General features: G+C 36.4%; 1 protein-coding gene across 16 annotated transcripts in view; it reads right to left on the bottom strand.

The window, feature by feature from the left end:
• Nucleotides 1-6,967: 6,967 nt before the first annotated feature.
• CCDC171 (coiled-coil domain containing 171) overlaps nucleotides 6,968-13,285 on the bottom strand; it is a 338,655-nt gene continuing 332,337 nt past the window's right edge. For 15 of the 16 annotated variants that reach the window (XM_044939834.2, XM_044939830.2, XM_044939831.2 and 12 more), the window contains one exon: nucleotides 6,968-9,395. In XM_044939834.2, coding sequence (XP_044795769.2) covers nucleotides 9,171-9,395 — 225 coding nt within the window. In that variant the 3' untranslated portion in view covers nucleotides 6,968-9,170. The remainder of the gene's footprint in view (nucleotides 9,396-13,285) is intronic. The other variant, XR_006549855.2, reaches the window with a different exon arrangement.

The following is a 13,285-nucleotide window of genomic DNA, read 5'->3' on the forward strand; positions in this document are numbered from 1 at the left end:
TGCTAAGTCACTTCAGTCGTGTCCGACTCTGTGCGACCCCATAGACAGCAGCCCGCCAGGCTTCCCCATCCCTGGGATTCTCCAGGCAAGAACACTGGAGTGGGTTACCATTGCCTTCTCTGATCATATTAATAGAATAAAGCTCAAAAACACATGATCATCTCAATAGATGCATAAAAATCATTTGGCAAAAAGCTGATCCTAAAATTCAAATAGAAATACAAAGCATAAAGGACCAAAACAATCTTAAAAAAAAAAGTTGGAGGCCTCACATGTCTCAATTTCAAAAATTAACTTCAAAGCTATGGTAATCAAGACAGTGTGGTTCTGGCTAAGAATAGACATAACATAGATCAATAGAAAGAATAGAGATTCTAGAAAAAGGCCCTTAGATCTATAGAGGAAAATGACTTATGAAGTGTGCCAAGACAACTTAATGGAAAAAGAGTAGTCTTTTAACAAGGGGTGATGGGACAACTGAATTTACTTGAAAAATAAAATAAATACCTCATACTATATACGGAAATTAACTCATGAAACTGTAGAGCAAATCTTTGTGAACTGGATTAGGCACTGATCTCAGATATCATATCAAAAAGCATGTAAAAGCAAAAACAAAAAACTAAACTTAATCCAAATTAAAACTTTCTTGCTTCAGTTCAATTCAGTTAAGTGGCTCAGTCATGTCCAACTCTTTGCAACCCCATGGACTGCAGCACACCAGGCCTCCCTGTCCATCACCAACTCCCGGAGTTTACCCAAACTCATGTCCATTGAGTCAGTGATGCCATCCGACTATCTCATCCTCTATCATCCCCTTCTCACAGCATCAGGATCTTTTCCAATGAATCAGCTCTTCGCATCAGGTGGCCAAAGTATTGGAGTTTCAGCTTCAAGACCAGTCCCTCCAATGAACAATCAGGACTGATCTCCTTTAGGATAGACTGGTTGGATCTCCTTGCAGTCCAAGGGACTCTCAAGAGTCTTCTCCAACACCACAGTTCAAAAGCATCAATTCTTTGATGCTCAGCTTTCTTTATAGTCCAACTCTCACATCCATACATGACTACTGGAAAAACCATAGCCTTGACTAGATGGACCTTTGTTGGCAAAGTAATGTCTCTGCTTTTGAATATACTCTCTAGGTTGGTCATAATTTTCCTTCCAAGGAGTAAGTGTCTTTTAATTTCATGGCTGCAGTCACCATCTGCAATGATTTTGGAGCCCCCCAAAATTAAGTCAGTCACTGTTTCCATTGTTTTCCCATCTATCTGCCATGAAGTGATGGGGCCGGATTCCACGATCTTAGTTTTCTGAATGTTGAGCTTTAAGCCAACATTTTCACTCTCCTCTTTCAGTTTCATCAAGAGGCTCTTTAGTTCTTCTTCACTTTCTGCCATAAGGGTGGTGTAATCTGCATATCTGAGGTTATTGATATTTCTCCCAGCAATCTTGATTCTAGCTTGTGCTTCATCCAGCCCAGTGTTTCTTATGATATACTCGACATATAAGTTAAACAAGCAGGGTGACAATATACAGCCTTGACGTACTCCTTTTCCTATTTGGAACCAGTCTGTTGTTCTATGTCCAGTTCTAAGTGTTCTTCCTGACCTGCATAAAGATTTCTCAAGAGGCAGGGGACTATTAAATAAGTAAAAAGACAACCCACAAAAATGAGAGAAAATATTTGCAAAACATATAGAAGGAACTTGTATCCAGAACTCTTATGACTCAATAATAAATAAGACAATTTGCTTTTCCCTGATGATAGGTGATACTGAGCATCTTTCCATGTGTCTTTATGTCTTCTCTGGAAAATGTCCATTTAACTCCTATGCCCATTTTTAATCGTTATTTTGTTTTTATGATAATAAGTTGTGTAAGTTCTTTTTACATACTGAATATAACCTTTCTTAGATACATAATTTGTAAATATCTTCTTTCAGTACATTGGCTTTCTGTTTGTTGACAGCTTTCTTCACTATGCAAAAAAACTTTTACTTTGATACAGTCCCATTTGTCTATTTTTGCCTTTGTTACCCTTGTATGAGCAGACAGGACCAGAAAATATTGCTAATACCGATATCAAAGAGTGTATCCTGCCTCTGTCTTCTTCTAGGAGTTTCATGGCTTCAGGCCTTACATTCAAGTCTAACCCCTTTTTAATTTGTTTTTGTATATGGTGTAAGATAGAGGTCCAGTTTCATTCTTCTATGTAACTGTCCATTTTTCTCATTTGTTGAAGAGACTGGTGTAGTGTGCTGCGTGTCTGCTCAGCCGGGCCCGACTCTTTTCGATCCCATGGTCTGTAGCCTGCCAGGCTCCTCTGTCCACAAACTCTTGCTGGGTTTGTCCCAGCAAGAATACTGGATTGGGCTGTCATTTCCTATAGATGATGTTATGGATGGTCACCACCATTAATTATCAGAAAGCACGACTTTAATTCTGACTGTGAATGTGAATTCTGCTTCATAGGAATCTCTCTCTACTCTTCACAATATATGCTTAGGAATTATTTCTCTCCAGTCCAGAAGAAAACTTAAGTGTGCTTCTACAAGATGTGCTTCTGGAACCATGAAAGGACTCACAATGAGTTGGAGTGTTCAGGTGCTATAGCTTTCCATGCAGTTTTATTGGGACAGCATCTCACTTTCAGTTCAGAGGTGAGCTTAGAAAAATGAAAGAAAAAAATACATTTTGCCCATTGCTGGAAGAAAAAAGGCAAAAATTCACTATCTTAGTATATATTCCATATTTATTTTTACATGGTGCTTTCTATTAGGCATTCAGTATGATTCCATTTACCCTGGATTGCATTTAAGATTTCCCCCTTATATAAATACCCCCAAAGAGAAGGAATCTGTTGAGAACAGGTAGCTCCCCTTATATTCTTGTCATTAGTGAATATTTATGAATATCTGATAGCTCTTAACCTGTCAGCGGAGTCTTCTACAGATCTAAATAAGACTTTTTATTTTACATAGTTTCCTAGAGCAGCTCAACATTTCTGGAGCCGCTTCGCTGGGAGGACTCTGTCAACAATCAGCACTTCATTGGCATTAACATGCAATAAAAGACAATGAAGCATGACTCAATTAAACCACAAAAATAAAACCTGTTTTCAGATAACATTAACCCAGTAGTTTTCAAAACCTATGTGGGGCTTCTGCTGCATGACTAGCATTAAGGTCAGTGCTTTGAAAACCTATGCCTGACCGTCTAACAAACCCACACACAAGGTGATTTAGAGGAAAGAGCAGAACTCTGTTTTATCTCCTTCTAGCACTGTATCCAGATATTTTACCACTGATAGCATGCAATATCAATTAGATCTCACTACTGCAAAGATTAAGAAAAATTTTTCCATCTGAGATGTCAATGGAAATTTAATTTGCACAGAAGACACAGTTTGGAAGACTTGTTTGTGAGTCAGCTTGATTTAAAACAAACAAACCAGAAAGGCTCATGCCGGGAATAGTTCAGAGAAAATATGAAAGCACCCAAGGTATGAACTCATAGGACATCTGATACCCTGGGTGTGCCAATCAACACATTCCATGGCCAGAAAAGAGACGTTATACAACTGCCAAGGTGCTTGAGAAAAGATGGAGCTCTTCCACCAATATGTAAAATGTACGTATTTATGTCTCACTTAACCGGGAGGGATGGATGTGTTCCTTAGAAAACCAGAGGTGGTTTTGTTTGTTTGTTTTTGCTGTATTTGAAATATTTAACACTCTAGGTTTAAGCTTTCAGTAGTTTAGGTTGCATTATATTGAACATAATCATTTCAAGTTCTTCTCACTGAACGATACCATTTTTTTAAACTACTTGATTTCAGCAAAGTGAAGACAAAATATATTCAAATATTATACAATAAAATTTTTTGAAGATTTCATTGTGTGGAAATTATTAAAAATTTTTTCACTTCAATTGTAATTAAAAGAATGGATAAATGACTAGGGACATACGTTGAACTCATGGGTAAACAGTAAAGATAAAATGCTCTGGTGCATTTAAGATATGATTTATAAATTATGAATCATTATTTTAAGCTACGATTAACATAAAGTTTTTCAAGTTTGAATTTCTTTTGTAAAAAAGCTATAGAAATATGCCAACAAAAAGGGAACCAAATTAAAACAATAGACCCTCATACCTTTTAAAGCATGATACCTTTTTAAAGCTATGAACATTAAAATACATACTGAAGTCACAAGTTAATTTAAAAACTATCAAAAATGATGGCAATAGAAAAGTGACCAAGTGTCCCAGCTAGACAATCACTGTTTATTGTATTCAGAAGCCAGGAATATAAAATGGAAACCTAAAAATATGTGAATTTCAATTATGAAAGCAACTGATCAGAATAATTTAAAAGAAGAAATTATTTTCGTTAGAAAATATTAAAAGATCAATGCATGAATCTTTTCAAAAAACATTAAAGTTTACTGGTTGTTTTAGTTTCCCATGGCTGCTGTAACAAATTACTACAAACTTGTGGCTTAAAAGGCTTCCCTGGTGGCTCAGACAATAAGGAATCTCCTGCAATGCATAAGACCCAGGCTTGATTTCTGGGTCAGCAAGATCCCCTGGAGAAGGGAATGGCTACCCACTCCAGTATTCTTGCCTGGAGAATTCTATGGACAGAAGAGCCTGGTGGGCTACAACTGTGGCTTTAAACAACACAAGTTTATTCTCTTACCTTTCTGGATCCTTGGCAGGTGAGTCTGTTTCTTGGCCTATGTTAGCTTCTAGCAGCACCTGTATCCTCAGCCCACAGCTGCATCCTTCACCTTAAAAGGGCATCCCCTGAATCTCTGCTTCCATTATCACATCACCTTTTCCTCTCTGTAGTCAAATCAGCTTCTGGCTCCCTCTCCCACAAGGATATTTGTGACTGCATTACCCAGCTTATCCAGGATTATCTCCCCATCTCAAGATCCTTAACTTAATCACACCCACAAAGTCCCTGTTACCATGTAAGTTACGGTTCTAGGGATTAGACAGGGATATCTTTGGGGTCATTATTCAGTCTATGACATCAGTTCAAAAAACATCTTTTAAAATCTCCATCTCCATCCTAGGAGATATACAAGTTAATGCTTTCTTGATCAGCTTTACTCAGCATATGTCATTATTTTCCACTGGAAAGTTACAGCTTGGTCAGGCTGGCTTACCATCAATAGCTTTCAACTGAGGGTCTGTCCTAAGAGCATTTGTGCAGTCTCTGAGCCCAAGTTAGAGACACTAGAAAACAAAATAAATGGTGCTGGGTCCCTTGAAAGGTAAGGATAAAGGTTACTATTCTTCACATTACTAGTCATACAGAGGGAGGGGTGTGTTTTATCCAATCAATGGATAAATGATCTAGATTTCATACCAAAACACACTTCTGAAAATTATTCCTAACTAGTCATGAAATTTTTAAAAAAATTTTGCCCTCTTTAAAAACTGCTGATTATTTCTTGAAGTCAGGCCCGGCAAAGTAGAAGTAACGTGGGCTTTGGAGTTATAGCTCTGGACTTAGTAATTACTAGGTTCTGTGTGATCTTAGGTAGTCAAATGCTTAACATTTTAGATGCTAAGTTATTCATCTATAAGATGGTAATGGAAATACCCGAGAGGTTTATATGTGAGAACATTAGAGTTTTGCTATAATAGCTGGCATAGAATAGTTGCTCAACAAATATGTTACTTTCCATTTTTTATGCTAAAAAACTAGTGTATAAAAAGTGCATAGTAAAATAAGATCGACTTACCATTGTTCAGTATTGTCTATAGAATGAATTCAGATATAACTTGTAAATACACTTTTTTTTGGGGGGGGCAGCACCACACGTTGGGGGATCTTAGCTCCCTAACCACGGATCAAACTCACACCTACTGCAGTGGAAGTGCAGAATCTTAACTACTGGATTGCCATGGAAATCACCTCTAACTGGTAAATAAAGTAACATGAAAATAGTAATGCTCTCATTGAGCACTTGATAACAGATATTATAAATGTGAAATAAATAGTGTTGCCAAGTTTAGTAAAGTTAGACATTTGGTAAAGTTATCATTCTACTATTTAAGAGGCTATTTACCTTTGTCTTTAAATCATCACTGAATTGGCAGTTATCTGAATTGGCTTCCCTCATAACTGAGTTGGTAAAGAATCCGCCTGCAATGCAGGAGACCCCAGTTCGATTCCTGGGTTGGGAAGATCCCCTGGAGAAGATCCCCTACTCCAGTATTCTGGCCTGGAGAATTCCATGGACTACAGTCCATGGGGTCGCAAAGAGTCGGACATGACTGAGCAACTTTCACTTTCTGGCAATTCTCTCAATTTCGTACACCTCTTTGCATTCATATTACATCAGTCTAAAATGTTTATGTTAAACATGCTGGCAAAAAATCTCAATAAGTAAGCATGATTTAGGTGCCAAAACAATAACTTTAAGAATCCCTTTGATGGTGATGGATGATACAGTATTTTTCTAGATCACAGAAGGTAAGAAAATCTACATGCTAAAGGGTAAAGTAAAAAATCTCTTCCCTTCCAAAAATATTTGAAGTTGTCCTCCTGAGAAAAGTCTATTTTATACATCATTCTTAAGGAAGTAAAGAAGCTGAGAGAGCAACCATCCTCGTCAACACAACACAGATCTCAAATATGCAGCGATTGGTCACTGAGGTGCTCGGAAGCAGTCTAGAGTTTCTCAGATCTCCATAGGATATGTCATTAAATCTCCTCCTCCTGCTGGGTCTGACTTCTGGGGAAAAAAGCATATGGTATAAAAATTACTATATTTGGTAGTGAATACTAATGATTGCTCAGAAGGCTCATCCTTCAGTCTCTGGCCTTTAGCATCTAGTTGGATATAAATGTGACATGCTTTGATTTGATTTAATAATCTTTTTGAATTTATAGTTTAGAATTAATTATATAAAGTTTATCTATAAAATCAGATACTCACATAGATGGAGAGACATATACATTTATTTCTGGTGTTATCCCATTAACAGACTGTAAAATTAAGGCAAGAAGACCAAGGTCTGTCCAAGGCAAAATTTACAAAGGTGCTCCTTCCCCTTTAATTACTAGGATATGGAAACAGATTTAACACAAACATACACACACCAGACATATATGTGATGTAAGGTGACATTGTTTTTCTACAGTGTGAAAATTGGAAGCTCAATGATGTCATATGAACCATATTTGATACCTATATTGCCAATATCTTAATTACTATATGGAACGGCAAAAGAAAGTACTTTGAAACATGCAGAAATTATTCTATGATCTGTATAAAAACAACAGCATTTTCTGTGTTATAAGAAATTTGCAAGTTGAATTTCAAACATGTTATATTACATTAAACAGGGCATGCTCTTTAATATTCAAAACCCAGAATGGTTAATAAAAAGAACTCCAAGGAAAGAATTAAGAGAAATTTGGTTAAAGATGTAATTTTACTTCATAGAAATAGCTTTCTAAAGATTTATATAAAGCTTATTATACTGGCCCAGCACTAGGAGAATACACAGTATGACAGTCACAGCGCTGTGTTATCTCAGAGGTGTAAATCACTTGGTTGATTTGGCTAATATGTAAATAGTACACCAATTTTATTTACCAAGGCCAATTAATAAATTCTTAAAAATTGGGTATATTTGAATCAAATGTCACTGTAAAGTTAAGACAATATAGATTCCATAATACATAGTTATTTTCTAATGTATCTATAATGAAACTCCATAATGAAACATAATATAAAATATGGATTTTTGTATCAAAACTCATCAGAAAGTACAGCTCACATCAGAAGTTAATATCACTGGGGAGTTAAATGATTAAAACAAAAACAAATAACGTATTACAAATAGCCTTTTGTTCTTCACTTACTATGATGCAAACTGCAAGGATTTAACCTTTAAGGGTTAAAGAGTTTAATCAATGTCAATGTCTGATCTTCTGAAGGCGATAAAGAACAGTCTGTCTAGCGATACCCAACAGAACATCACTTTGTCAAGCCACAAAGCACCCAAAAGCTTGTCAAGTAAGTTCCCAGAAACCTCTTTGTGGTTAGAACTCAGCTCCTTCCTGCTTGACCTATTATTTGATATTTGACCACTTGGTTGCAAGACACTTGCTCTTTCTAGCTGAAATGTCACTGGGGCCTCTTGTCAGCTCCCCGACATCTCGGCCTGACATACAATTTTACTTTTGTGTGCTACAAGGCAGAAAATGCAGGGCAATGGCCTTGTTTTAAATTCTGTCAGCATCAAAGATGGGCGTCACTCTTGGGTCCTACCAACCACACAAACAAAAAGGAGTCTATTTTGAAGGTCAAAACAGCCATTACCTTGAAGTTTTTCAGCTTATACTAAATACGTTACCTGCTGTACTGGTGTGGGAACTGTCCTTAAAAAGGGCCTAAACGCACCACAGACATCTTCCCAGCACAAGTGCTCGACTTTCTTATCAAAAGCAGGCTTGCTAAAAAGGAGGCGTTTTCAATGCCTGCAGGGACCAGATGCAGCAGTTAACTTGTTCAAATGGGCAAGTGGTATCATGTAGCTTTACAAGGAGCAACCTGACCTTCTCACATTGACCAGGAGTGACATTATTGTGCAGGAGGAGAAGCAGTCACATCATTTCTGTTTTGCACAACCTGCTTAAAGTTTGCAACTAAATGCTTGTCTTCAGTTGAGCTGACAAGAGAGAAGAGGGGGCTCAGTGAACCATGGCAGGGCTGCCATGAAATGACAGGAATCATTGGCATACATTTCAAATAGCTCTCTCAATCCTATTAAAGTATTGCAGTCCTGCTTTAAAATAGACAAGTATGAAACAACTTTGATAGATAGAGACTAAAATGGCTTATTGATTTTTTTAAGTCTGAAGGAAATTACCTAAAATGTGTCATTCTTTAACATTTAAAAATATGTTACATAAAAATGAGTAACTGTGATAATAAATAAAACTTAGAGGGGAAAAAAAGTTGGTTATTTCATTATTCGAGGAGATATAGATACCTGAACACATCAAGATATCACACAATTTTTAAAAACCCACGGCCACTTGAGCTGAAACAAAATTCAACTGATAAGAAAATCCCCCATCAAAACAATTTTAATTGTACTGTTAACTCTTCCTGCATGCTTTTTATTTCATAAAGTCATAATCCAATCTGAGCTGGTCGCTTGGCAGTAGCAGACATTGTCACTGGAGACGAGTTAGATGATGATGCCAGGGGCGCAGAATTTATAAGTGTTTCCTTTAAGAAAGTGTAAGTTGTGTCAAGTTCAGCTTTCAATGGCAAAAAATCCCCAACATCAGTTGTGTCAGCAGGAAGAGCAGCTCTCGAAGGAATGGAGAGATTTGAATGGTCTCGTGATCCTGTCTATGATACAAAAAGGAGAAAACAATAAACATAGACTTGACAACTCCAACAGAGTCTAAACCCATAAACAGAGAAGTGGACCAAGAATCATAATATGAAATGGGGTGGAAACGGCAATTTAAATAATCTATATGATAATACATAAACATTAAATTATTTTCCAAGTTGTGATTGAACCTCATTTGTTCTACATCCAAAACTTGCTGGGACATCAGGAATTGGGCTAAACACTAAAACTTTGTAGAAAACTTTTATCAAGTTATTGAATCAAAAAGTCAGTACAAGCAGGCATTTTTGCCTCTTCTTCCATCCACTGGCAAATTACAGAAACCAACTCTAACAATAATGTTTATTTCATTATGCTATATGTGTGTGTGTGCTCAGTCGTTCAGTTGTGTCTGACTCTCTGCAACCCTCTGGACTGTAGCCCACCAGGCTCCTCTGTCCATGGGATTTTCCAGGCAAGAATATTGGAGTGGGTTGCCATTTTCTCCTCCAGGGGATCTTCCTGATCCAGGGATCGAACCTGCTTCTCCTGCATTGGCAGGTGGATTCTCTACCACTAAGTCACCTGGGAAGCCCTCTATAATATATGCTATATAATTAGGAGATTAGACTGCTTAGAAAATTCATAACTATGAATATTTGTGTGTTTAAGTTATCAGCCTGACTTATTTAATTGAACAATACAGCACAAAGAAAAACAAGTCAATCCTTGTGCCCTATAGAAAATAGCATACCAACATATAAAATGCCAATGAAATGAACTATTTGTCTTTACCTTTAACAATACTGCCACCACCCTATTTTAGTGACGACTGTTCTATTATAAGCATTTGGAAATCATATATCAAGATATGGGAATGCAACATGAAAACAGTTTGTGACATATTTTAAAACATTACTGCTACCCAGAAATTGTTGGAAATCAAACTTAAGAAACCCACACACTCATGAAATACTTAAAAACATAATTAATATTTTGTTGAAGCTATACATTTAAGTCTTAAGTAACAGCAGTAAACAGTAGTTAACCCTTAACATAAATGAAGTCTTACCAGTAAAGCAGATAGGTATTACTTTATGGTATTTATAGATAGGATAAAAATAGTAATCAATTGTATGTCAGAATTTTCCAGATTCCCAGTAAATAAATGTTGCTGAAATAATAAGTCAAGTCCTAAGTGTCTCCATTAAAAAACACATTTATATTGCAGAGGTTTTAATAACAAAACATCTCTTTGGTAGATTCTCTTAAGGTTTTGACAACAAAATAGCATGAATGCTAAGGATCTGCTTTATTATGTCATGTTATACAAAACCGCTTCTACATGTGAAAGCGTGAAGGAAGCAATCTCTGGCTTCAGAAACATATTAGAAATTCAACTGTTGTATGCGTTACCATTTTTGTGGATTTTTTTTAAAACTACAACTGGAGAAAAATCAATGGCTGCATCTAACACCTAGTTCAGCAATTTTCTTTGATCTCCGTTCTTTTGATTTCTTGATTCTCCACTGCAAGCCTACAGCTGACAGAAATCATCTCTTTTTCTGCTGGAAGTTAAAAAGAAAAAAAAAAAAAAAAACCACCTAAAATGGCCACTCAAATGGCTTTATGAAGGAGAGGATTTAGCTTATCCTTGCTGAAAGAAAAGAACTCCCAAGGTCATATGTTGACCCTGCTTAGAAGCGCTGATGAGATTTCACTTGCACAACCTTAATGGGTGACTAGATCAGTTCAGAACCAGAACAGAGGCATCTCATTACATCAGAGGCTGGAGGTATAGATTCCTGCACTTTTCCTGCTGCTAGAACCATCTTTGGTGATTTTTTTTTAGCCCTGCATCTGAATTGGCAGCATTATTACTTGATCGATTTTGCTGCTGTAAAGACTACAATGCCATCTGCTAACTGATTCTGCCAGACCTGGGGGTAAGAGGGACAATGGAAGAGCAGGAGATGGTGGGGCTGATTCTCTTCATAATAAAACTCAGAGCAATCATACTATTTATTATGATCAAAGAGTATTGGCAGGCAAGCCTTCACAAGTTTCTTGTTACATCTTTATACTTCAGATTCTGGTTTAAGAAAACTGTATATGTGCAGAATCAGACCAAGGAAGCTCAGCTACTCTCTGAGAAAATCTCCTTCTTGATGCTTTAGACAGAGAAAGGTAACTGTGCCAAACTGACCAACCACTCCTGTTAGATGTATCTTACTCAAATCCATATTCTGTACTTGAAATTTCCTTTTCTGTTCTTATGAGTCCATTGACCTAACACATTACACATGAGGAGGGTTATCCTTTAGGAAAGGTATTTAACTGCTCACTTCCCCTTAATACATTCAGTGGATTTTAAACTCTACAAAGGGGCACCTCTTCTACTTTTTCTCGTCTTACTTTTTCTTATGTCTATTTTCCATCATGTTGCCTGAAAGCGTTTTTTATTTCTAATATAAATTTTTTGATCAAATAACCTTGAAATGGGGTATTGAGTATGTCTTTAGAATTTCAAACCAGAGTCTCACTTTTTGTGTACCTGAGATTCTGATTGGAAACACTAAAGAAATTATACATCCTAAACATGGAAAACAACATTAAGAAGAAGAGATTTCTGTATCATACAGCAAATCCCCACTGGCTATCTCTCTTACATATGGTAATGCATATGTTTCAAGACTGCTCTCTCAATTTGCCCCAACCTCTCGTTCCCCTGCTGTGTCCACAAGCCTGTCCCAGGCCTGCACCTCTATCTGGTGCTCTGTGACACCCGAGAGGGGTGGGATGGGGTGACAGTCGGAGGAGGTTCAAGAGGGAGGGGACACATATATATTTATGGCTGATCCATGCTGTGGTATGGCAAAAACCAACACGATATTGTAAAGCAATTATCCTCCAATTAAGATTTTTTTAATGGAAAAAAAAGAAGAGATTTCTTCGAAGATTTGCACCCCTCGAAAGACAAACCCTCCATCAAGTAAACAGACTTACTTTTGTGTAAATGAAAATAACTGTTTTTCTGTTACTGAGGTCATTTGCTATACTGCATGCACCGCTAGAAAATAATCTTTTCCGTGAAATACAATAAAATTTGATTTTAAGTCACTTAATAGCTTAAAAACAAACTAGCAAAAATTCTGGTGAGATCTTGATTTGAAAATATGATGTTAAAATAACAAGTAAATATGTTGTAAATAATATTCAGAAATATAACACTTTTAATATAACACAGAGAGTAAGAGACAGTTAAATAACTTTTTATCAGAGACCATTAAAAGTTAATATTCACCATCTGATGTTATATTTTAAATCTGTGGTCATTTAAGCTACTTTTTAAATTGCTGAGGTGTTCTGATAGTCTCTCATGTAAATCAAAATTTAGGCAATTTTTTAAAAAGAAATTAGCTACCTGAAATAAAAGCTAGGTGTCATGTGAATCTTTATGGAGGCACTTTTATTTACTTAATAAGCTGTAAATGATTCTATCTGAGCTGTTATAGTCCATCAGTTAAAATATATATTCACAATACAAAATATGTCTACTAAATTTCTGTATTTTAAAAATCTTATGAAATATAGTAATTAGACATGTCCATTAACCATTTTTCAAGACTTAAATAGCTCCATTTTCTAAGGGTGTTTTTTAACAACAAAAATAAATACAGCACTAGTGTAATAATAAGATAATGACTAAACTGTCTATATATCAAAGTCACTTTGCAGACCAAGGCTTCTAAAACAAAGACTGTCTCTAAGCCATCTGTCTCCCATGCAGCATTTACGATAAAGTTAAGTCTTCCAGAATCCAGTAGTATAAAAAAATGAGGAGTGATTTAATTTAGTAAGCCTGAATAGTATTGCAAGGAGATTATGCCAGGCAAATAGTATG

Source organism: Bubalus bubalis, chromosome 3, assembly GCF_019923935.1.
Source record: "Bubalus bubalis isolate 160015118507 breed Murrah chromosome 3, NDDB_SH_1, whole genome shotgun sequence".
NCBI classification, from domain to species: Eukaryota; Metazoa; Chordata; class Mammalia; order Artiodactyla; family Bovidae; genus Bubalus; species Bubalus bubalis.